Here is a 27,177-nt window from a genome sequence, read left to right as displayed (position 1 = left end):
TCCCACAGGAATTTAATGATTTGCTGTGGATTAGAAATACAAGTCATGTCAATACTCAGTAGGTAACTACTGATTTAAAGTTTTTATTACTGAGAGGTTTTTTTTTTCAATAAGTCTGCTCTAATTTCCATTCACATGTACAACTTTTTTTTTTTTGTCTGAAACACCGGATTATGATTAATTTCATATTTATTTCCTTACTGTAATGAACAGGTCTCCCATTATTTGGGTGAATCGAAGTTTACCTTTATGGGGATTACAGGTAATATGTAAATGACAAATTCCATTATTTCCATGTAACAACTGTAGATGATATTGATTTACAGAATTGTAGCAGTTAAAGGATATTGGAAATGTTGATGTCAGCAAGGAAATCTTGAACACCAAGTACAGCAAAAGCATAAAGATTAGCTGATCTGTACTGATTCTCTCTGTGAAATGTGGTTTTCACTAAGAAAAAACTTACTTAAGCTTCCAGATAGGTTATACCATTATATTCTCTTACCATGATTGGTGCAATGCCAATGCAATGATTGTACCTCCTTATAATACACAATTTCCTAGGAGAAGAAGCCCTTGAAAATACTGTAGAATATGCACAGTTTGAATAAATTTTTAATGAGTGTTCAGATTACTTTATTAAATTTAATTTTAAAATACTGAGATATCTATCTATGCTTGCTGTCCTTTTCTAATATGTCTGTTTGGTAAGGCCAGGAATTTATTTGAAAATAAAGCCCGAGTTTATGTAAAACTAATACAGAGAAGCTGTATTTTGATTGCCTATTTAATAATTCTGTATATTTTAATTATTTCCCAAATCATAGCATCTTTTTTTTTTTTTTAAATTCTAGATAAAGACACTGTGCACCCTTCAGAGTTTGCAGCTGTAGGCAGCATTAATTTAAAATTTAAAATCCTAGGCTTGACCTCAGGCTCCAGCCTGATAGTATCCATCCTGGTGGAATATCCCCATGATACACATTAAAATACAAATACCTTCTGTGCAAAGAACATCAGTAAATTCTTAATATCTATAAAGACTTAAGTATTTTCTTTCACTATTTTGATATTTGACTATTTAAATATTTTAAACTATTTAATACTAACTAACTATATAATCTAATTGGAGGCTGGTAAATCATGCTCAGCTGCATTTAAATCTTAAAATCAATACTTATTCATCTGTAGCTTTTTTTTTTATGCTTTCTGCATTATACACAGTAAGAAAAACATTTGCTATTCCACACATTCATAACATCTTCACAAGAAAGTAAAGAGCTGACTGAGGTTGCTTATTTACAGCTTCTTTCTCTCTCTCTCATGTGGGAAGATTTTGGTACTGTTTAGGAATAAATGAAACTCAGAAAAATAACAATATCTAAGCTTCAAGCAAAATGCTCTTAGCTGAGAGAGTTTCAGAGGAAGAGCTGTTTTATATAATCTTTTATTTTCATTGTAATTTTAATATCTATTCTCCAGAAGCTGGTATTAATACACATAACTTTTTCACTTCACTTAAGGTGTCTGTGGCCGTAATAAGTCTCTTTGAAACTCTGTTGCTAAGTTATCTAAGCTACAAGGTAAGTACTCTTTGTTACTTTTAGGCAAATTAATTAAAAAATCATGAGTTAAATATTTCAATATAAAGTTTATGTACCTGTGCCCATGCTGGTGTACAAGCAGGGAGTTGAGCAAAGCACACTTTTCCAGGATGGCATATTGTCACACAGGCAGCCCTGTTTCCCAAATTTATGAGCAAACTCTAATATCTAGAGTGGAAGTCAGCAATTAAATGCTCATTATCTTCCGTTGTAATTTGAAAACACATTCTCAAAAGCGACCTTGACTTTTTGACACTGATTTTAAGTTGTGCAGTTTTATTTGTCTGTCTGTAATTACTTGACACAGTTGTCATTGATTTTAAAGCTGTAGCTACTCAATACATATAATTCAAGGTTTAGCCTTCTAAAATTGTGCCCAGAAAAACAAAGACAGTCCTTAAAAAAACAAAACAAAACAAAAAAAACCCCCCAAAAAACAAAAAAAAAACAACCCAAAAACTTGTGTTATTCACCTCTATGATGCTATTGGAATATCTTTTCAAAATGTCTAGAAGTAGTTTGATATGAATGCAATGTATTTTTGTATTTGCATTCTCCTTTAAAAGTTAATTTTCTCTAATAAAATCATTCAGTTTTCTTCATTCCATTTTGTTCTGCTCTATCTCTGTATTTTTAGTATCTTTAGGAGAGAAATACTGAAAGCATTTGAAATCATTTACCAATGAAAATATGAAAATATTTGGTTTCTAAAGCGGAAAATATCTTGGGGGGATAATATTTTTTTTTGTGTTATATTTTGTATTACTGACACTCAGTAGCTATCAGAGCCACTGCTGCATTTAGAGACTTGTATTTCAATGTGCTTACCGAGTGATTATGGCATAAATGTTTTCCTTAGTGCCCAATAATGCTAAGAGGTTTGCAGCTGTCTGCTGTCTAAAAACTATTCTTCTTAATCCTTGAAGCATATATTATCTGAGGGTTGGGGGTTACAAGTGCAAATCAGTTACGGGTAGACATAGTCCAAAATTTATATCCTGGTGGCAAAACAGTAAAAAGCAATCACAGTTTGTGCTGTTCCTGAGTTTATTGGGCAGCATTTTATCCTCATCCATTCTGCTTGTGATTTGTATCAGTTTCAGTGGGTACAAAATATGAATTCTTGGCAAATCAGCTTCTATGAGAAGTTACTCATCAGTGTGTGATGGATGGGAAGTTCCACTACCCTGATTTCCTGCATACACCTGTCACAGAATTGAGGCAGTTTTGTGATTTCACTCCCCTTAAGAGAAAGAAGTAAAGGATTAACCTGAGGAGCAACAAAATTTGTTAATCGCATCAATCCACTCGATGTAAACACCTCCTTTCCTCTAGTCCTGTTCTCATAGTTTTACACCATTCTCTTGAAGCTAAGAATGGTGTTATTTCACCCACTGTAAGGCTTTTCTACCCAGCCAAGGTGACCAAAGGTGCCTTGGTTCATGTAAATCTGTGGCAGATGACTTATTTTATGGAAACAATTTTCAAAGCTTTCACAATTTAGGTAACTAACTTCTACAAGTCAGAGAATTAGCAAGCGAGAAAACAAGAAAAAGATGATTGTGTTTGCATTGGAGTGCACATTACTAGGATTTCACAAATAACCTGTAAAGTGAATAAAGCAGTCATTTGAGAGGATACTCTGAGAGATTGACCTTTCTGATACCTGGTCCATGACATATGAGAAATGATTCAACATGCAGAGTACTGACTGCAGAGTAGCATATCACGTTACTGTGCTACAGTGAATTTACATTTTTTATAGCTTTTAAATGAAGAGGAATGCAAAGGATGTAGCACTGTGTTGTGGTGCTGATCACTTGGATCCAGGAGTGGAAGGTTTACAGTCTGCATTCTCCCAGCCTAAAATATTACAGGAGGGTTTGTCCTTGGCCAGAATTCTGAAAGATGTCTGCGTCAAAAACCTCCATTATCAAAAGTTACCACAGACACCTGGCAATCCTGCATATGCCTGGTGCTCAGGTACTCTCAGGGCTTTGAGCAGCACCATACATTGTCACTGCAAAAGGCAGTTTTGCAGAACTCATGATGCATTTATGCATTTCCATGTGGAAGCCAGAGTCCTACAGCTGCACACATCCCTAATTACCTGGAGCCCATCCATACTGGCACTTTGCCTGCACAAGTAAATTATGTGACATTTCTTCTCTGTAATGCAGAGGAGGAAACTCCTAACATTAAAAATGAGGAAATTTTTGAAATCACAAAATGGTTCCGTTTGAAAAATCAGATTGGATTTTGATTTTACTCTTCATACAAAACCCTCTCAGTTTACAGCCTCGTGATTTCACTTTTATGTCTGACTCCAACCAATTGCAATTACATGGAAGACATAATCCCTGTCCCTGAGGTATAGTGGCTTCCAGATGTGTTAAAAATGGAGAAAGAATTATATATGGCATGGAGGTTGTATTTAATTTTTAGTGGCTGTATCAGGTGGTTATTTTTTCAGGGAAGACGAACATGTCATTGCAACTGAAACTATAATGCTCTACTGCAAATTCTTGTAATACTGCCATGGTATGTGCTGCACTATTATTGCATTACCTATGATGGAGTTCTGCTACACAGCATTAGTAAAGCTGTAAGTCACTGAAGTTCAACTACCTTCCTTTTCTAATATGCGGATTTTCATCTCAACATTTAATCAGTCACAGCCACTGTGCAGATTTGGAAAAATAGTAGAATTATCCCCTTCCTGTTGGTAGCAGTAAGCAAATTAAAAGATCAATGCCACTTCACTGAAATATGTGGGAAGACCTCTCATTTCATGGAAGCAAGATCAAATTCCAAAAAGCCCTAAAGTGTTCTGAAGTGTTGGTGGCAGAAACAGAGAACTTGATACTGTAGTCCTAATTCAAATGTTAAACACTCGATTTGTTCCTTACTTCCCTCTCCAAAACAGTTGGGAAAGAAAAAATACAAAGTAAAGATAAATGATAAATGCAAAGGATGAAAGGAAGGAGATTTGAAACCATATATGTTTTACTTGGGAAGTACATTATGATAGGGTGTAGGAAAAAGGATCCAGAGTGATCTATATTCCATATTCACATTTGTCACATGAGTTTAAATCTGAGATGAATGATATTCCTGCATTTCAGGTGTGGGAGAGACTCCCTCTGTTTCATTGGGACATCGCATGTATTTCTCGTCATAAATTTGTTTGTAAGCTGACTGTGACATTGTGTTGGTTTTTTTCCTTTTCTTTGAAGGGAAATATCTGGGAGCAAATTCTGAGAATACCCTTTCTCCTGGAAATAATTAATGCTGTCCCTTTCATCATCACGGTAAACATGTTTGAATTAATACATTTGCACATTGCACTTCTATAGCTGCACAAATACTCTTTACTTTTTTAAAATGAATTTTATTCTAATGTGGATGATGAGTTTGTGCCTATGGGAACAGAAATTTGCCAGCAATAAGAAGATAGTTTGCTGCTGGAGTGAAGTTGTACAGATAACTTTCCACTTCCTCTTCCATGGGCACAATCAAAACCAAAACCATCTAACTCCAACTACAGCACAATCAATAAAATAAACCAGATGGTTGTAGAAATGTAAGAATCACTCATGTCTGCAGTGAAAACTGACTGTGTTCCTATTTTATCTAATTATCCTGCATGTGGTTAATCACAAAGGAAGACAAAAACATTATTTAAAGCCAAATCTCACGCTAGAAACATATTAATAGTAAGTATTTTCCCCAAGTGTTTTCATTGCTGCTTGAATAGTAAAGCTCTATTCCTCATCAGAAAAGCTTCTAATGAATTTGTTAATTCTTCTTGCAGATTTTCTGGCCAGTCCTAAGAAACCTGTTTATTCCTGTATTTTTAAATTGCTGGCTGGCAAAGCATGCTTTAGAAAATATGATTGTAAGTATGCAAAGGAAATAAATATTCTAGAGTTGTGGGTGTTTTTGTATGTTGTCTTTAGTGGGATTTTGGCAGTACAGTCTAACCCTAATAGGAAGCTAACCAGATCTGTATTTAGATTATCCAAATGGTCAAGCATTACTAAACTGCTTTCTGCATCAGAATTAGAAAAAAGTAAGACATGAACTGAAATCTCAATTAGTATAAATTGTTACTGTGCCAATAAAGGAAATGGCAGTGGATGGTTCTTTTGCTATTCTGCCATTCATACACAATTGCAGGGAACTCAACTGTTTGGCCATAATTGGGCCTTGCAGCCTGTAATTTGTAAGCTAGACATGAGCAGACCTCAAGGCAGCTTGCAATAGGATCAGAATTGTGCTGGGATGAAAAAGAACTACTTAAATAATCACAGAATCACAGCTGGCCTTTCTGCACCTTCTATATTATCAGAAAACTTATAAGTGCATTTGGGTGACTGCGTTGCTGTCAGGGTACTGCATAATTCCTCTACAGAATCAGATCCTGACTTATTGGTTCAAACCCAAAAATAACACCTATTTTCCATTACTACAGAATGATCTTCACCGAGCCATCCAACGCACACAGTCCGCAATGTTTAACCAAGTCCTCATTTTAATATCTACCTTATTATGTCTCATCTTCACTTGGTAAGTATCCAAATCCCCTCTGATTCTATTATACATGTTGGCTTGCCTGGTGGAAACCATGCAGTGAAATAAGAAGGGTGAAACACTTAAGTGAAAATGTTAACTAGCACCTGTACTGCTGGGGTGTGGATGCACTGGGCTTGGAGACAGAATGTGCATGCATGGGAAAAGGAATCCTTCTCTCTCTGAGGAAGGAAATACAGATGATGCCAAAACACAGGATAAAGCAGGGGGAACTTTACATATGTACAAACCTCAGCAGAGAAGTCACTCACATGTGAAGAGTAGCAACAGAAGTATATTGACCCACACCAAGGTCACCTTCCTCTGTCTGCTGGGATAGAGAAGAATGTGCAATACCTCAGCCTTAAGACTTTGACTGAGTCAGTTTCCCCTAAGTATTACAGGGGATAGCTGTTATTAATCCAGATTACACACAGTGTAGAATGTATTAATCTAGAGTACTGATGGTACTGGATGGTAGGTTCAAACAACCAAAAATGTTGAAGAATGTTTTGCTGCAAGACCTGAGAAACTTGAATTTACATCCACAGGAAACACTACTCAATTGCCCCATGTTTACATTGTGCCAGAGTGATATGGTGTTAGCCCAGGCTGGAGGCAGATGAAGGAGACTACGTGATTACTATACAGTAGCTCTGTAGCTTACATAACATACAGAACTTTCTCATCAGTGGTGCCTGAGAATTGAGCATCATACTCAGGGAGAATACAGGGCTGTGTACGGTGTGATGCAAGCTGGTGTACTAGAGGACAGTGAAAAGACAAGATGGTTCTGTGTGGAAAGGCTAAATCACCTGTATTTGTTTTGCCAGACAAGATGCCTTTAGGTCAGCACATTGATAAAGTTTGCTGTGTCATTCTGGAGACAGTAATTAGATTTTCTCTTATTTTATTTCTCTAGCTTGCTTTTCTGATAGTCACTGTTATGTGCTGCCTAACCCTTTTGGTATTAAGTGTAACATAGCACATGGCTTTTTAGAGGAGAAGTTTGCTCTAGCCAGGCTAAATGAATGGTCCAATTTTGCCCTTTGTCTTAGGGCCACACACCTGCTTATTAACAAATGCTGCCTGTTCCAGTAATGAATTTTTGTGGTATTTAATCTCCTGTTGAACATTATGTAATTTTATATGCATAAGGACTTGGACAATTTTAATTTTGCTTTTTAGTTTTTTACAATACAAGGTGCTATTGAGTATTCCTCCACCTTTTTACCTACCTACTTAATATTTTACTGAAATGCTGCACAAGTTATGTATCCTGCTCACCAGCAGGCATCATGGTAACTGACAGTAAAACATGCAGGAAATGGCAAGCTCACCTGTAATTATGGCTGGGCTCAACAGCTCCAAATAGTACTTCATTATAGTTCATGATTTACTGACCTAGGACTGACCCTGCTAGACTTGGAAAATAAGCTAGGTGAGATGAAGACACCCAGTAACGCAGGACCAAAGGAAACAAAGCACTTTTTGACTGAGAATAGTAGTTCAAACATCTGCAGCTTCTCTAAGACTGGAGTTATGGAGTTTTGTTCAAGTGATTGTTACTCTTGTCTATGTGGACACACATAATGGCATTTTACACATTTTTTCTTTATACTACTGATTATATATTTAACATACCCCCCAAAAACCTCTATAAACAGTCCAAATCAATTACCTTAGTGTCTTTGTTTATGTTCCATCTGTTGTGAATTTGAGAGAGCGTTTAATTTTATGGACATAATTTAGAGCTTATGCGAGTTCTTTCCTGCTGAAGGAGGACCCAAGTCCACAGCTGGAATCTGTCCACTTAGGAGTGCCTTTCACCAGACTGATCTTTCATGTTTTCTGCAAAGGCAGGCAGTGCCCAGGTTAGTACCCCCAAACACGTTTGGGAGCCAGCACTGGCACAACACACAAAGCTTCTCATTCATCACCAGTCTGTTCTCAGAAGCATTCTTTGGTTCCATTTAGAAACACTGCCCTGCTCCATGTCATGCCAAGGCTTCAGTAAAGCAAAATGACTAAGCCTGGATTAGTAGCTTGAGTACAGTGCCCTCAGTTGCAGTCCCCTTAGAGGGTGAGGGACATGCTCATGGTGTGCTTTTGGCACCACTGATACCTGCCCTCATCGAGCCTCCCTGCTGACACTCAGGCCCTGGGTGGATTCAGTTGAAACCCCACAGCCCCCTTAGCTCCTGCTTGCCAGGCTTGTGCCATCTGCTGCAAGAGCAACATCAGCACTTGTGAAGCCAATATAGCTTTATAACACAGGGTTTTCTGTTCAAAGCCACCTTTTTTTTGGCAGACACATAGATGGAATGGAGCTTTTTATGGGAATTACATGATTTTATAAGATGGTATGAAGCCCAGAAAGATTCCTCATTGGCTTTGTTCCTGTCTGCATATAATAAGAATTTTCAAAATAACTTTACCCTAACTAGCAGGAAACCCACAGAAAATGAATTTCACCTCGTGCATCATTTGTAAAGCCATCATTTACATCTCCACGTCAGAATTTTATAAGTGGTGGTTACACAGATAGGCACATGCCAGTTTATGTCTTACAACTCAGGTGGAAGCTTTCCAATGAAAAGTAAAAAAATAAGTTATCTGAGGTTGCAACTGATTGGCTAACCTCACAGGTTTTAGATACCATTGTTCAGGCTGTCCTTTCACTCAGAGTATAGTAGATAAAAGCTTCTTCTGTGTTTTTGTATAGAGCTGACAATTTTCAATGTTATTACAGAAGAAACAGTAATCACAACAAAATTTGTTCTATACTCCACTCTTTGGTCTTTGGTGATAATTGTTAATGGATGTAGGGGTGGAACTCATTTGCAGGTCAGTAAATTTACAAGACCATTTTCACATATCTGTAATTTATAGATTACATACTAGGTTTTTTTTTCCTCTTACTTCCTGACTTCAAAGATAGATTAGGCTGTCCAGTGATTTTTCTTTCTTTAAACATCTCAGTGGCCTTGTAACCAGAGCAATTTTACATCTACTAAAACATGTGTGCTCCAATATGACAGACTGTTCAGCAGTTCCTACTGAGAGTTCTAGTGAGAGTTACAGACCTAGTCATAATATGTGTTGTGTCATTAAGCTAATGGATGTTTGCACTTGTTTGTCAAATGGAATACTAATTATTTCTGTAAACTGTACAAGACGACAAATAACAGTGAATGAGTATTTCAGGCATCTTTCTGTGACACAGTGAATCATCTATTAGAAGTTATTTTAAATTTTAAAGCAGTGTTAGTCATGTATCACCAGTGTAGAGTGATTAGCTTTTGAAGGAGATGGCTACAAATTCTTTGAGATGGACAGTTATTTTTTCATACTCAAACCTGCACCAACTTTGCTTATGCTTTCATGGAAAGCTCACTGAGGTCAGTCTTAACATTTTTTTTTACCCTTCAGTGCTTTCAGCATCAGAAAATAAGGATTTTTTCACAAAATAACTTACAGAATACCTGTAGAATGCCACTACTGTAGCCTCGATGGCAATTACCCACTCACAGTTCTCATCCAGAGGGAGCAGTAGGAGTAAGTTGCTTGAAAGGATGAAGACAAATCCCAACAGTGATCTAGTCCAAACAAGACAAGTAAAGACCTCATGATTTGGAACAATGTGTCCAAATTCCAAATGTGTCCAGAGAAGAAAAACCACTCAACCAGGAAAGGATTAATCACAAAAGTTTTTGGAGAGGAAAAGGTATCAGTGTTCCAGTTCCCTTTATTATCAATAAGTAGATATGGACACCTCAGAAAGTGATCTGAAGGGAGCTAAATCACCCCATGGAGGTCTTGACTTTACCTTCCTGTGTTGATTGTGACTGGAGCCTAATGGCAGTTATTCAAGAAAGATGTCCAGCCTTAGTAGGATGAAAAGTGTTGGTCCATTATGTAATGTAAAATAAAATGTGGATTTTTGGGTCTGTAGTTCTTTCTGTGATGTTATGTATTGTTGTACATCAGTCTCAGTGTTCAGGACCAGTCTCAGTTTGATTGAGAGAGATTTTCTGCATATCAGGACAGCTCAAGATAAGACTGTGCTTCTGCCTTTCAGAATTCAATTATTCTAAAATATTAAAACATGTGAAGTTTCAGGAGCTAACAGACTAAACAAGAGTTTCAGAATTTAAATCCCAGAATATTATAAAACTTTAATTGAAAGTTCTAAGTAACTGTAAATAATACAAAATGAATTATTCAGCTATTACAAGAATCCCACAAAGCACTGAAGTAATATCAGTGGTACTTTTCTTTCTCTGAAACAAAGCAGATCTGTCAGGAACCTGCATGTTTCAAACACAGGATCTCTGCTTTCTGTTTTGAAGTATTCCTGTGCAGCGCTCTCCAAACATCAGCAAGCAGATCTAGAAGTAGGGCAGTGGCACATGCAGTACCTTCCACATCCATTGGAGCAATCCCACCCTCCCCCTGCCCTGCTGCTCAGTTCCTGGAACCAGGGCAGCGTGGATGGGTGCTTTTCTCTGTGCATGTGTGCAATGAAAATTGAGGTCGAGTTCAGACACTGCTTTAACACTTCCTTAAGTGAGGGGACGATGAAAAGGCTGTGCAGCTCCTGGGAGGTCAACAGCAAAGCATTTCCTAAAATACCCACTTGTTATTTGTGAGCAAATAATCTACAAAATCAACTAAAGTTTATGTGAAATATTTCCTTCTGGGAAAAACTGTGTGCATGAACTCAAGGTCAACATTATTGTGAGCTTTGGTAGGAGAAACACATATTGAATTCTCTCTTTGAGGTACAGAAATTTCTAAGGTGGCTTTGCTGAAATCTGCTGTATGAGACACATGCGAAAACAGCATTGCCAAAAATAGTTGCCAGTTTTGATTATTGAAATGAAACAAATTCACATAAAACTGTTACGAGTTTCTTTTGGAATTTATGGGATAGCCACACTTCTTTCACCTTTGCTAACACTGGGATTTGCTTACATGCCTATGATTAGTACTTAAATGGCCAAGGCTTTTCAAAAGGCGAGCAAATGCAATGAAAAATTCCTATGAAAGAATGAAATAAAACCCACAATTGTTTCTTTGATTAGCGCCTTTTCATATTTTTATGCAACTATTGTATTGTGACAAAACAGAAATATTGCCATATACAATTCTTTTTTGGTAGCTCTGTATTTGTAATAATACACTTGAAAAATATTTTTGCATATTTAAGTTCAAGAGTTCGGCTCTGAAAAAGCATGTGGGTGATTAGTGCTTTTGAGGAGTGTTGCTAAAGATTGTAGGATAAGGATGTATGCTGGTTGGTTGTTTGTGAAAGGCAGATCAGAAATCCTGTATTACAGGGAGAGCAGAAGTATTGAAGCTCAATCAGAAGTCTTTTTGGCTACCCATCAAAGACAGTTTCTATGGAAACCTAGATAATTATACAGTGATTTTCATGCTATTTTAGTTATTAATTTGGTAGTGACATAATATTTCCTTTGTTAATCTTTTTAGATGTTTCTACATAGTTATTTCTAAAATAATTAGGTCAGCATCTTTCCCATGGCTCATGCAGGGAATTCTCTGTGCCACTGATGTAATGGAATATTTAAAACTAGATACAGACACCAGCAAAATTAATAACAATTTAAATAGTCTATTTACTGTGATCTGTGGGAAAAAAGTCATAAAGGTTAGAAGGTTCGATCTCAATTATCTTCTAAGTGTGACAGATACATTTGTAGTCATCCTGTCTGCTTAAAATAAAAAATAATCAGACTAAATGATAGCTCAGAAAGCTGCCTTCACAAAGCCTCTCTAAAATGGAGTATCAACAACATTATTTATACGCAAATTCTCCTATTTGGAATATATATAGAAATATTAAATTAAGCAATTAAACAGTGTGATTGAGAGATTTCTGTTCTTTTATTTCACCCTGGAAAATGAGTCAGCTTCATGTACTTATGATCTTTTCAAACTACAAACTTTGCCAATTTGACCAGATTGCAGGTCATTTGTTAATCTGAAAATCAGTAGTTTCAAAGTGAATGTAGATAAAGGTGGGCAAAGTTAAATTTGTATAAATTTGAAAGGCAAATTAACTTATCCCCATTTTCTATTCTCTGTTGTAGCACACACACTATCTCAGTATTTCAGTACAACATGGAGTATACCTCTATAGGTCAGGTAAATCATCCTTTTACAATTAAAGTAATTGAAATTTCACAGTCTATTCTGTATACAGTATATTCTATAAATCACTATTTTAAATTGACACTGGGAGGAATTTTCAGCCTCTCTCGCAAGGTGGGAGTCAGACATTGAAGTACTTTCTTACCTTTCTGAAAGTTCCAGTCTCTATCCTCTGAAGCATTTTTATCTTTCTCTTTAATAATTTTTAATGTCATGTGAAGTATTAAAACTTCAGTAATCAGAATATGAATATATATCATATATTCAAAACCAAGGCCCTGCCCAAGAAGAAGATAAAATGTCACTCAGGTTCTTTCCCAATATTTTCCCCAATAACTTCCAAGGGATGTAAAAATCTCTCTCAAATAAAAACTGCTGCTAATATTTACATCAATAATCTTGACTACATTTCATTAAAGATGCACTGAGAATGTTAGGGAATCACAGTATTTTGGAAAAAAATTATGGACTCCGAGTATGCAATTGGGAGAATTTCAGCTTTTATTATCATGGCATCTTGCAATAGAGTAATAATATTACCAGATACCATGACAAGCAGAGCTTGTTCTGGCAGCAGAGACCAATTACCATTACAAATGGAGGATAAAAAAGCAAATGATTTTGAGTCATATAACATTTGGACTGTTGGAAATACAGTTCTAAGACTGCATCTCCATGGTGTCCTTTCCCCAGCAATCGTATTTTGCATTCTGTGAGAGATAATAAAATCAAGCTTATTGCTAATATTAACTAATTATGGCTTGCCAACACATGTAAAGCAAGATGTAAAATTCCTCAAAGTTGGCCTAAATGCATTCCTGTCCTTGTTCCTTTGCAGGAACAAAACACAAAATTGAGTGACTGTGAGGAATCTGTAATGTCTCGGTAAAATTAAAAAAAATAAATTTAGCAAAATGTGCTTTCTGTGTCATAAAAAGGGGTTTGGAGAAAATCTAGAAGTGATTGTCCAAAGAGCAAGGATAAATAAGGAATAACAAAGAAAAACAGAATGCTTATTCCATTTAAAAAACCCAAACAATTACTGTATTTTAATATGTGCAGTATGCATTTGAGATGTGCATGTCTTCAAAATTATCAACACCTGACAAAGATTCACAGGAAAAATGCAGTCAGATGAAAGGACTTGACATAGGGAGCCAGGGAGGTGAGCTGAGCAGGCATGCAGATTATTAGCATGTCGGTTTTCTAGTAAGCTTTCCATGGTTTATAAACACACAAGCTTGCAAATAGATCCCTTGTGTGAAAATGTAAATGTTACACATGCAAAAGATGTTTGTTACCTTCAGAAAAAGGGTGACAAGAATAACTTCTGGAAAATAAAATGCTGGAGTGAAAGTTGATCTGGAGCATAACCAGAGTCTGCAGGATGTGAAATACTGTATGATCATACTGGCAAAATAAACCTTAGGTTCTGGTTTGGTTTTGGGAAGACTTAAATAAAAACAGGTGAAGTTCCCCTTAAAGGGTCAATTTGATATATAAAATAAGTGTTAAAACCCTCAGTCTTCCACCTCTTTCCTTACAGGAAGGCATTACATTTCATAAGGTTCATTTTTAAATGCAGTAAAAAGAAAAACCTGATACTCACATGCTGTCTTTGAAAATATTCTATCATTTTAGACAGTAGCAAATAGAATGCCAAGTGTAACAACGGTGAGTAACTATGTTGAGAATGTTCATGGTAAATACTTCACCATTCAGTAGCTGGCATCAAACCATCATCACTCACAATTCCTGGCTCAAAAATGAAGTTGTCATTAGCATGCAGCCTTAAAAAAATAAATATATCTTTCATTGACTGATTTATTAGGCTGACAAACTATTTATTTTACTTCACAAAGATTTGGTGTTTGTAGTGGTTTGTGCTAACACATGTGACTGTGTTATCAGATGCCATCAGTTATTCTGGTTCTCCAGTGGGCATTATGGTGATTTGGGACCAGCATAACTCTTCAGTGCTTTGTTCACTTTTGTTGTCTGTTTCACATTCCAACTATGTTTTAAGTGTGTGAGGTTTAGCAAGGTTCATATTTCTCAAATCAGAAAGTGAAGAGTTAAAAAAGTTGTTTGATGTACCTTTGGCCATACAAACAGAACTGGACACCAGCCTCCAGGAACTATTCACTCACTCTGTGTCTGTATTAAGCATAACTTTTTGGCATGTTGACAGCACATCTCAGAGGCTTTGGCAAAGATCAGGTTGAGATCATCTAAAAAGAAGGATTTTCATGCACTTAAAATGCTTTTTAAAAGGAAACAATCACATCTAAAATGCATTTTTAAAAAACCCCTTCTATATAGTTGGTGTACCATTAGAAATTACTATAATGTTTAGACAGATGTTTTTCAAGGTGAAGAGCAGAGGTACAGTCAGCCATAGAATGTCACACTTGGGTGATAAATGCACATAAAACAGTAGTTTGTAGGTATAGACTCTTTAGGGTATAATCCAAATAAACAGCACTCTGATTAGTGAGTTCTGTACTTCCACTAGCAATTAAAACCTAAAAAAAAGTTAAACATAGTAAATTAGTTGTGTTATCTCAATCTCAGTATAATAGCTAACTGTACTTATAAAGGAACTCAGCTATATCCCAAAAGCTGAACATATGCCCCCATTCTTGCACAAACACAGCTGTATTTTTTCACATTTCTGGATGTTGGGCATTTCTGCCATATAGAAGTGTGTATTAGAGTGGAAGTGCCTGAGTCTCAGCGATAAGGAACTAAAAGTAATCAGTGTTCATTAGTAAAAACTGAGCCATGGGTTGACTTTGTAGGCTGCAAATGTAACAACAGGCGTGAAATGTGATTGTCAGTTCCTCTGGGCACAGAACACTGGGATGACCCTACAGAGCAAGCAGGGCATTCCCTCCTGCTGAAAGGGTAGGGGATCACTCCAGAAACAGGTCTGTTTAAAGGTACCCAATACATTGCAGTCTGCTGGAACAGCAGGCTTTGTTCAGAACTTAACTCTTTGTGGCATTCCATTTCAGTTACTTTTTTTTTTATGTTTTAGGTAATTATTACCTTTGGCTTTCATACATGACAAGCCTTAGTCAACTGCTGAGAATGAGCACTTAATCTGCTTTTTGGTTTAAACACAGTCCTATGTTTTGCAAGTTTCTTTTCATCAGAGATGAGCAGAGGAAAAACAAGTAAATGCAAATATCTTATGCAAAGAAGTTAAAAATAAAGTTACTGATGAGAGGGCACAGCTACATATGGGCATGTACTTGCATTTACTAAAATTGGATAAATCACTGAATATTTCAAGTTGGAAGGAGCCCATCATCAAGTCTAACTCCCGGCTCCTACAGGTTTACCTAAAACTAAATCATATGACTAAAAGCTTTGTCCAGATGGTTCTTGAACTCTGACAGGCTTGGTGCCAGGACCACTTCCTAGGGGAGCCTGTTGCAGTGCCCAAACACCCTCTCAGTAAAGAAGTTTACTTCTGTTTTACCTCTCTCTGTGGCAAAAAGAAAGACTGCGGGTCATGTTTTAACTGTACTCCTTCACTTGATCTCTTTTTGTTCACTTCACTAATATTCTAAAACTATAAAAGAAAAAAAATGCACAAAATATTCAGCCAACTTTAAGGCAAATATGAAATGCTTCCTCTTGAATATTCAGAGTGAAAGTCTAATTTTACAAGTTGTAGTGTGTGTGTGTGTAGTAAGAATAAAATCTTACGGAATATTCTCCATGGGCTAAGCAATCAAGGGGAAAACATGCCAGACAAAACATAAGAGATTATACAATATGCTGTCAGTCCTAGTAGGCACAGTGATCTACCTCCTTCTTCCTCCTTGCCTTCATCTCTCTGGTGTTGTGATCATTAATCCCATTAATTAATCAATCATTAATTTCCTGGCTGCTGGATGAAGTTCCCCTTCTCACTCACGTGTCTACTTTTTTTTTGGACCATTATGACACCCCCATGCCCTTGGTTTAGATGATGAGTATTAATCATGTACAGTATTTTGCTTCCTAAACATGCTATTGTTTGTTAAACAATTAAACCTCACATTCCAAGAGTCTTGTGAGGTTTTGGATTTCAATGATTTTTTAAAAGAGTAATATGTATAGCTCCATTTGAATTTCAGTCAAAGAATTATTAGAGTTGGAAATTTTTCTTCAAGCAAGCACAATGTCAAAACAGGTGTCCCAAAGAAAATTTCTCTGACGTCCATAAAACTCTTTGTTGTAAGTTCAGGATTTTTCACTCAACTAAAACATTTCATTGAAATCACCAGATTTCAATGGAAGCCAGTGTTAACAGTGGTGAGGAGCAGGAGGAAAATGATGACGGTGAAATCCCAGAGCTTGCTGATCAAACTGAACAATACACAGAGAGTTCAAGGTGTACAAACCCTCTGGCTCAAGGCTAAAAGAATTGCTGGGTTTCCAAGCAGAAACTCAAACCATAGAGGAGTCTGCCCTGTAATGCATGATAAAATATATTGCTTTTATCTCCTCACAGATTATCTCCTATAATTTTCACCCCATTACACAACCTCTATTTAACACTTCCCCCCTTTCTGATGTTTCAGCAAACCTAAGCATTAAGTCTGGTGCTTAATTACATCTTTTTCACAGGCCAGTTGTTTCCTTGGTCACTGTCCAAAGGGTTGTCTCTAGCTAAGACTGTAGGTCAACAAGGAGGTGACTCTGAAGTAAAAATACCTTTCCAGAAGGAACACAAACAAGGAAAATTTACTTATGTGGCACATATTTTCATGTGTGCTCCTGTTTTTTTAATAGCAATTTGTTAGGAAATAAAAGAGCCAAATCATACCATATGAGTATTTAAAAAAAACCCCAAACTATATTTTAGGTCACATTGCAGTTTCCATACACTCCTGTGTATCTTGCACTCTGCAGTGAACTTTCTGCTCATCAGGAATCTGCATACAGTATTTAAATGGACAGACTGGATATATCAGTGCACTTTCCTTGGGTCTGCCCATACAGCCACCCCTCTGACCAGCTGTGTGGACACTCCCCTTGCAAAGCAGCAGCACAGCAAATGCTTCCATTTATCTCACTGCCTGCTTGAACTGTCTTTGCCTTGAGACTGTCGTGGAATCTAGCAGCTACATTGATGGCAAACTAAACACACATGCAGAGGGTTTACTTTTGTAGCCCAGATCCAGTAAATGTTGCTGGCAAGCTGCAGAGCTCTCTCTGTAATTATTGGCTAGATTTTCTATTTCTAATGTTGACAGGGAGGTTACAGGTCTGACAGTAACTGGTGGCCTTTGTTCTTTCCTGTACATGTGACCTCACTGACAGAGGTACCAACACTTAGAACACCTAGGCATATGAAAGAAGCTTAAATGATGCCAAATTTGTGCATGTAACAGCCAAAATATTGAAGGGAAACACTCACCATGAAAACAAAGACCATAAGCAAGTCAGTGTCTTCACAGGGCATCTTGAAATGCAAGAAATGTACACCACTGTCCTCATGTGATCTGACTACAGCCTTTTATCTTAAACACTCTATATTTACAGTTTCCAGAAGGAAGGACAAGTTTCCCATTACCCAAAGTCTCTGGAAATTTAGGCTGGAAAGGAAAATACCACTTGTGCGCTTTCCAAAGGGCTGCATGCCTCATGGCTGTGGTTAAAGGGGATTTGAGTCACTTGTTAGTTTAGGACCACTCCAGCCTGTATTTGTTACTGGTTTGAGTTTCACAGCAGGGTAAGCACTGCAAGAAAGTCCATTCTTCCTGAATATTACTTACCTGTTATTTTCTAATAAATTCTTTTTTGTTTATGGTGCTAGCAACTATAAAATGTTGCAGCTGGAGTAAGGTAATTAGGCTTGTCCTGAAGCAGTTGTTTCAAGAGCAGCAATGAGAGCAGCAAAAAGTTGCAGTCAAAGTGCAGACAGATGAAAGGCTGTCAAGGAGATGTAAAAATGGATGTCAGTGTAAGAATGATCCATGAATATCCTTGAAAATCAAATGAAAATGTAAAATCTGGTAAAGAGAGAATTTTGACTTAACAATAAACTTAAATCCACTTGTCATTAAAATATGCCATGACTTGAGTTAGGTTGAAAATTAACAAAAGGTTTCTGTCAGTAGCTAACAGAATATTCCACATGCTGGGTTAGCTTTTTCTTATGCACATTTAACAAATACTCAGATAATGAATCTTTCAATTGTTAGTTCAGTTTGATTGAGGGAGTGTGGGTGGTTTGCATAACAACTGTTACACCATAAGAGTGTTTCAAAACTATTGCAAGAAACATTAAACATGATGTTCTAAAGCATAACATATCGGGTGTATTAAATTAGAGGTTTGCATTTGAATTTTCCAGCACAACACATATAATTTTTTGAATATTATAAATGGATTACTTAATTTTTCTTCCCAAGGAAGGATAGGTATAGAAAGTCACCTAATTCTGTAGCACTCTGCAGGTGAGGAGTATCTGGTGGTTAAGTAGTGACTACACGATTATGTTTCCTGAGTAGTTCCTGACTCCTTGTGTGAGCAGAACAGAACCTCAGGCTCCAGCAGGCTCTTGGGTGCCACAATGTTGACACACAGAAGCTGGGCTGCCAAAATTTACTTTGTTTACAATCAAAGCTCTGGGGCCGACTGCAAGCACACACAAATACAGGTGCTCCTTTGACCTTAGAGGCTGAAGTGTGGACAGACCTGCCTGTGGAAACACACTGAGCTGAAGGCTGCCCACAGAGGGACCCTGCTTGTGCAGTCTCAGTGACCAGAGCTCCTTAATTGCAGCTCCACTTCTTACCCCACTGAAGGCAGCAGCAGGAGTAGAAAGGTTCTCACTCAGATTCAACAAATATTTGTATACACTTGGTCATTTCATAATACCCCATTCTGCTTAACAAGATGTTCTGCAGTTGCTGGAAGTCACATGAGTTCCTAGGGGGAGAGTTTATTTTTATAAGTTGAGCTTTTGCAACCATTAGCTGCATATTCTGATCTTTGGGGAAGGAAAATGCTTATAAAGGACACCATGGGTAAGTAATAATCATCATATCATCAAACATCATCATTTGGGATAAAGATAAAATTGGAATACAAACAAAAATGACCTTTCCCTCTGAAGAGAAAGTCTGAATTAATTTCTGACATGGTGGCATTGTTGTGTAGTGATAGTAAATTCATCGCCCTTACCTCAGCTTGTGTTCCAAGTTCCACAGAGCTGAAAAGTTTGATTCAAAGCCTGCTGAATTAATCCAAGTATTCCCCTTCCCTATTGTGATTCTGAAAAAAAAAAAAAAAAAAAAAAGGACAGCATTGTATGAAAATAAATGCTGGTCTCTGAAAAAAACATATCTGGAAAACCAGAAAGATTTATGTTGAACTGTTAGATGAAGAAGTGACATTAGAGTTGCAAAAATGTCAGATTGTTACAACTTCTGTCCATTAATATTAAGAAACCACAATGTCCAGTGTCTGTTCTGTCCTGTCAGAGAACACCTTGCAACTGATCTACTGCATTTGTTAGATCAGGTGTTGCCAACTAAGAACAGCAAGGGAATTTCTCTACCCATTTACTTTAAAGGTAGCATGACAACTTTCATCTTTCCAGTCAGCAGTTCTCCCTAATTTCTTTCACTGTCTTGTATGCAATGTCCTGAGATACAGTAATTCCTACAGCTTTAAAGCCTTTTATGTGGAATGAAAGGTGTACATAGCAACTTCTCATTGTAATGCTTAAATTTGATATATTTTACTTGATATATTGTACCAAATGAAGATTGTACGTCTTTAACTTTATGAAAATTGTACATATTCTTAAACTAGTGGGGTTTTTTTCCCTATTTTGTTTATTCCTATGTTGTTTACGGAAACTTGCTTTTAGAAAATAAATTAGAAAAAACCCACTGATTTTAGAAAAGACCTGAGAAGAGGCACAAGGCTTGAAAAAATTGAAGCATCTGTTTTTTAGCAAGTTAAAACCTTATCTTCAGGGCTTTTGGATGGGATTAACATTTTATTATTGGTCAGAGTATTTTGTAATTGTTGCTTCACTCTTTTACTTGCTGCATTTTCTGCATATCCCTGGTTCTTTTTGTCTGCCTCTTAATGAAATAATGCTCTTGTGTAAATAATGATTTACACAAGAGTAAGGGTTTCTGTCAGAAAGCATCAGGTTTTGAGGTCACAGGTAGGGTGATTACCAAGACCTCATTCTGCATGTATTGTCACTCAGAAGTCAACAGCCAGTATTTCCATATGCATCTGATACAGGGAATGAAAAAGAAATGCACTGTAATGTCACTCCAGTTGTATTAGTATTCAACCTGGAGTTTGTGAAAATTACATGTCTAATGATCATATGGATACTAAATCTCCACACTGAGAATTGCTGTTCCATAATGTCTAATTTTAAAATATGGGACAAAGCTGCATCTAGCTCTACATGATGTTCTAGAGAAGACTGAACACCCCACAGAGACAATTTCTAGTATGAAAAACTGTTTTCCTCTGTAAAAAGCAGGGCATTCTCCAAATACAGCATTAGTCCCAACACCATTTTCTTTTCAAGGATTTAAGACTGGCACCAGCTTAATATTAACAACTTTGGCAAACAGTGAGCACCTTTTGCCAATTTTAAGCAAGACCTCTATAAATTTATAAGACTTTTATGAGATATTACATCTTCTAGAGTGAGACTGAAGAATGAAATGTTCTATAGGTACATTTTATATTGGTGTAGAGATTGAGGAAGTTTCCTTAAGCAAATACAGTCACTACTGTGGTAAAATATGTCTCAAATGCTTGTCTGTATTTCCTGGAAATTCAACATGGTCCTTTTCTTCAGTATTTCACTGTATTTGTACTTTACCCATGAGTATTTGCTAGAGTTAGTGGTCTTTCAACAATTTTGTTGACTGATAGCTCATTCCAATTTTTCTCATAAAGAAGAAAGAAAAAATCTGTGACAGTAGGCTCATAAATTGTTAAAATAACATTAACAACAATTGGCAGTATAGGACAATCAAATAATGAGGGTTTAATTTCTAATTTTTTTAGCATCACAATTCTCTGGTAGGATATGAGGAAATTGTTCAGAGTTTTAGACGTGAGATACTACTGAGGACATTTGCTTAAGCAGGATTGCTACTCTTGTTAGTTCAGATGGAGCTTCTGTAGTACAGAAGCACTGAGCCTTTGCCACAGGATCACACTGAATCTGATAAAAAGAATCCTTGTTGATTTCAACACATTCATTAGCTAGTCCCTTCAGCCAGCTGCTGCAAACATGGCAAAGTAATTACACAAGGTGGAGCTGAAAGGTACAGGTCCAAAGAAAAGTGCTGGCAATTGCTGCCCAATCCTCAGCACACAGAAGCAGCTCTGAGTTTTGGCTCAGCCTCTGGTGCATTATTTTAGACCTCAAGAAGCTGTATGTGTAAACAATAATTTTCTCTAGAAGTGAAAATCTAGAAATCAGTTAATTTGTCAACACTGACAAATGAAAATATAAATTGATATCAAATAGACTCAAAATAATTGGTTATAAATAAGGACAGTCAATGTACAGTATTTGCAAAATACTATCCACTTGGTTCTTGTTACATCCATTTCTGTGACGCGCTTCTGCAGCATGATAAAAAACTGTCTCAGGGATTACTTTACTCTGCAGTATTTATCTCTGTAGTGCATGTTGAGACAGCTTATTTACAAACAGGAGTTAGTTTTGGCACATAAGATACTCAAGCAAACAAAGATTCCTGGAACTAGAAAGAAAGCTTCCAGTAAAACAAAGATTGAACTCCCAAAAGTTCAAATAGTACCCAAAATAAACATTACCAATCTTCAGAGATTACATGTTATTCTCTTTACTTTTTGTTTTTCAAGTGCAGTGGTTAGCAGAGTATTTGGAAAGATACTTCTGTCCTCTGGATGTTTGTAATACATTTTCTGATACTACTTTTGCTTCAGCAGACACTTAGTTTGGCTTTCTGGGGGGTTTTTAGAAAAACTAAATCTCCTCTGCATTGAAGCAATTTTCTTTTGTTGTGAGTGCCTCCCTTAGATCCATTGTGAAAAGACAACCTTCCTGAATTCACAGGGGTCCTATAATTGGCATAGAAAGTGCTGAATTGGACTTATGTTTAACTAGGGACTCTCTGTGTACTGATTATTACAGTGGTTTATTCTCTCCACAAAAACAAGTAGGTGTTAGCATTGCCTTTACTGTACATTCCTTTCCTGCTTGAAATAATTTTGTTTATCCAAGGATGACTAAATAAATTACTTAGCTTCAGGAGATGAAAGAGGAAGAGGAAGCAAACAAGGAGGTAAAAATATCAGCAAAAATATCAAACCAGACAAAATATGAAGCCTGAATTACTGCACATTTCATTATGTCAGGAAACATAAGAAATAAGTGTATTTTGACATACAGAATTTATGCAGAAAGTAACGATTAACACTTCATTTCTGAAAAAGAAAGCTGATACTACTATTTATCTAGGAATTGGGATGTATTAAAAGATGTCAATGAGTTGTGGGGAATGGAATAACTAATCCATGTGAACTTGGCTTCTTGGGCATCCACTGATGTTCCACTGCACTCTCTCTGCAGTGTAACCAGGTAATTCCCAGACAGATGGGAATGTGCGATCAATGCTGAGTAACATTTCTCTAAAGGCATAGTTGGTGAGCTGAAAGTGTAATATTCTTGGGAGAGTAGTCACAGAGGTAATATTTTAATTTTTAATTAGACTCCCTTAAAGCTGTCTCTTTGAAAATCAGCTTTTTCTGCAGGTTGGTGCTCTCTGGCTCCAATAAAGACAAACAGCAGAGCACCAAAACACCCAGACTTGGTAACCTGATTTTGGATTTATCATTCCCTTGTATGTAGGGTGAGAGCTTCAATTACAGTTTGGTAGAACTGCAAATGAGGTGCAAATAATTTTGAGGAAAGAAATAAATTTGATCAACAAGTTGTTAAAAGAGCTGAATTTTTCTTCAGCCAAGAAGCAGCTCCCTTGTTTTGCTGACTTTAATATTGTTAACGAAATGTGGGAAGCTCTGGCTCATGCCCACTAAGTTCAACGAGAAACATCTTGAATCCACATTTTGGATCAGACACATTATTTTGAAGGAATAGGAATACATAGAACTGTAAGGGGGTAGAGCTGATCAAATGAAATCTCGGTCTCAATAAATTCAATGAAATTTCTGTTGTTCACTTAGAAAAAGCTGAAATGGTTCATGGTTTATTACTTTATTTCAATTCTGCTAAAGTATGATTGGGTGGGCTGGCTATGGAAATCTCAATAGTAACAACAACAACAATTATTCATTATGGTTCAATGCAACCCCATCTGCAGATGTTTAATCTGCTGAGGGCAGTGGTGTAATAGACCTGTTGGAGGGGAACCATATCCCTGGCTCAGTGTAACTGCTGCTGTCCTGGCCCTTATGAGCTTAATTCCTGAAGTGAAGGTTGTGTGTTTCTGGGCTATAGCCACAAAAGGCAACTAGAGAGAAGAAAATGCACACAGGTGAATAGGAATAATAAAAACAAATAATTAAAAATCCATCTCCATTCTGCTTTTGAAACTACATGTAACTTAGGTGAATATTGATATTAAAATAGCTCCTTTTTCCATGCTTCAGTGCCTTTACAATATACTTCATTATTTCATATTAAAACTAGAAAAGGCTTTAGCTGAGAAACTTCCTTGTCTGAGACCAAAAGAAAGCTTCATTAGCATAATTACTTACAGTCCTTCTGTTAGTATTTTCAGGGACAAAAATATAATTATCCTTTTACTAAAAAAAACCCAAAAAAAACCCCCAGCAAAACTGTGAACATAGTGAAATAATGGAAGAGCTGGATTACAACTCCAGTGAAAAAATGTGGGATGAACTGGATAGGAATATAAATATCAGTTCTGACTGAAGTATGAAACTTAGGCAAACAACAGGGAAAAAAGCCCACCCTTTTTAGAACATTTTGAGATGTGTGAAAACTACAAATGCTAGAACTGTGAAAAGGAAACAGGGAATTTGATCCATATGTTCTGGAAATGCCACTGCCCACAGCTAAATTATATTTGGAGAACAGAACAGAGAAAAGAAGAACAACTGCTAACACTGTTATAAACACAGGGTCTCCCTGGTGATGCAAAGGTCTTCCCATGGCAGATATTAATGAGGGGCTCTTACCATCTGGATACCATACATGAAGAAATAATATTTAGTATGTTCTAGAATAATAACTGAGGAATATGATATGATTTAACAATTATCTAATTCTCTGAGGAGAAATCATCCTGCTAGCTCCAAGGGGAAAAAGTGCTATTCAGGGTGGTTCACACATTGGTTTTTGGGTTTTTTTTTTTTACATAGGTGCATATAATTTAAAAGCCTGAATTGAACTAAGTAATTCCACTGTATCAGAGAAGATCATATTTTAAGCTTGGGAAGCCCTTTGCCATGATACATATTTACAAAGTGAAATATTTTTGAAATCTGCAATGTTTGAAATAGCAGGATGACCTGTGGAGGGATTCTGTTACAGCTTCTCAAAACCAAAAGTGTATCATGCTGATTCCAAGAAAAGTAATTCCCAGTTAACTTGGGCTGCTGTTTACTTCATCTCAGGAATGTGTGACTGGAAGGGGTGAACTCACTTGCTCTGTATTACAGACCCAGCCCAGCCCCGTATTTCTGCTCTGTACTTTCAGTGAGCAGAATCTCACCAATTGCCACCTCCCACTTCCTACCTGAAGGCTGACCCTGGATGCTCTTTCCTCTGATAATTCAGTAGTCTGCATTCTCACATTCACTTCATTGCAGACAGTCAGTACCCATTTGTACCAACAGAACCCTCCCAATATGCAGCATGTGCTCTCCTAACTGGTTCACATCAGGAGCTTTGCCACAGAAAGGGCCAGAGACCAACATAAAGAGAGACAGATTTACAGAAAGCTGTATGTGCACTTTTCTTGGCCACGGCAGCAAACCTCCCTGAAAAAGTTGAAACATATCTATAAAAAATGTTGAATGGTGGCAGCTCTATACCATCTGTTTTGTTCTGGTTTAGAAAGGAATTGCATCAATCCATGATGTTCTATATACCACCTCTCCTTCACAAGAGCCACTAAGCAAAACCTAGCAACAGTTGTGCCTGTCATATTAGAATAATCAAAAATGTGTTTCTTTTATTACAAATAACACTTGAAAGTTGTAACAATATCTTCTGGTTTGATACTAATTTTTACTTTTCTTTAAAAAAATGTCTTTACTAAGCAATTTATGAATTCTGAAAATAGTTCTCTGCACATATATCATCAAGCTTGAACAGTTTTTATTTTTCATGTCTTTATTCATTCTTTTCTACGTAGTATTTGTGGAATTCAGCATCTGGAACGAGCAGGAAACAGGTTGACTCTCTTTGACTCCCTTTATTTCTGCATAGTGACATTTTCTACTGTGGGCTTTGGGGATGTTACACCCAAGATATGGCCTTCAAAGCTGCTTGTTGTCATTATGATCTGTGTTGCTCTTGTGGTGTTGCCCATACAGGTAAATGTGGATTTTTTTTTTCTCTTTAAAATTGTTTTTGAAACAAAGGAACAATTACTGAAATAATTTATTGTTACTATTATTATTGCACAGAAAATGTCAGAAAAAAAGAACCATCTCTCCTACTGTTTTTTTTCTCTTTTTCCTGCATGTTCTCCTATACTCTAGATTTATGCTAAAAAACAGGGCACTGATAACAGTTTTCAAGTGCTGATAGAAGTTTTCTGTGCCAGTCATGTACCACAGAGTCCTTCCTTTATCCTGAGATATAGGTTTGTTATTAATGGAGCAATTACAAAAAACCCCACAACAGTAGCCAGCACTTTCTTTATGAGTACAGCTTTTCCTCTGCAGGCTCTCCCTGTTTCTAATCTTGGTTCTCTCCACTTCCTCTCTTACTCTTACAGCTCAGTGCTAACTTGAAAAAAATCTCATTAAATCTGCAACTCAAGCAAATTGGGTTCACAGCTGTGTATGGAACACATGCACACAGAGCCAGCAGCACAGTTAGGAATTTTTCATGCCTGCCTAAGTTTAGGACTTCTAACAGTTTCAACAGGGAAAGAGCAATTTATGAAAATCCAAGTATTTCAAGGACTCAGTCAGCTTTATTAAATTTGTACGAAGCATTTTCCAGCTCATTAGGTGAGGCTGGATGGCAGAAACCCCGAGGTTACATGGGAAACCCTGCCAGGATGTTCACTGTTCCACACCTGGTGAGCAGCCCTTGTGCCAGCAAAAGAGGATGTGGGGAGACTCTGCATTTTTATCAAAGCTTACAGTAGACCTGCTAGACCATGAAGCTCCAAAGTTTCTCACACAGCCATAGTTTGCAGTCTCTGGTTCTTTGGCAGAGAACTAAAGCTCAGTGTGGGCAGACAGCACACAAGCCCTGGGAGGGTGGAAGCTCAAGCTTTCAGCATTAATTTTCTTGAAGTTATTTAACACTCTAATTAAATATTGAATGTATGTATTCATAGCCATATGCACCAACACAATTATATTCTCACTCAGTGAAAAATTAGTAAAATATATATTTCATTGAAAACTAAAATGTTCTCGGTTTATGAAATTTGGAATTTTCTAGGACACAGAAATTTCATTCTTAAGGTGGTTCTGATACATACTTCAGGCCCAAGAGCTCCACAGGAGCAGTAAATAACCTAGAATCTACTGGAATTTCACATAAATTTACCTATTATTAGCTACTTTATTTTATACCTTTGTAGTGATAATGGGGCTTCATATACTTTTCATA

At 36.8% G+C, this 27,177-nt stretch overlaps 1 protein-coding gene across 5 annotated transcripts in view; it reads left to right on the top strand.

Annotated features, from left to right (window-relative positions):
• The window catches only part of KCNT2 (potassium sodium-activated channel subfamily T member 2), a 115,250-nt gene that overhangs the window by 37,053 nt on the left and 51,020 nt on the right, over window positions 1-27,177 (top strand). For all 5 annotated transcript variants that reach the window (XM_064427909.1, XM_064427907.1, XM_064427911.1 and 2 more), the window contains exons 5-10: window positions 214-262; window positions 1,524-1,583; window positions 4,841-4,915; window positions 5,419-5,502; window positions 6,079-6,173; window positions 25,739-25,919. In XM_064427909.1, the coding sequence (XP_064283979.1) occupies window positions 214-262; window positions 1,524-1,583; window positions 4,841-4,915; window positions 5,419-5,502; window positions 6,079-6,173; window positions 25,739-25,919 (544 nt within the window). The remainder of the gene's footprint in view (window positions 1-213; window positions 263-1,523; window positions 1,584-4,840; window positions 4,916-5,418; window positions 5,503-6,078; window positions 6,174-25,738; window positions 25,920-27,177) is intronic.

This window comes from Passer domesticus, chromosome 7 (genome assembly GCF_036417665.1).
Source record: "Passer domesticus isolate bPasDom1 chromosome 7, bPasDom1.hap1, whole genome shotgun sequence".
Classification (NCBI taxonomy): Eukaryota; Metazoa; Chordata; class Aves; order Passeriformes; family Passeridae; genus Passer; species Passer domesticus.
The sequence above is the reverse complement of the archived record's forward strand: the minus strand, read 5'-3'. Positions and strand labels throughout refer to the sequence as shown.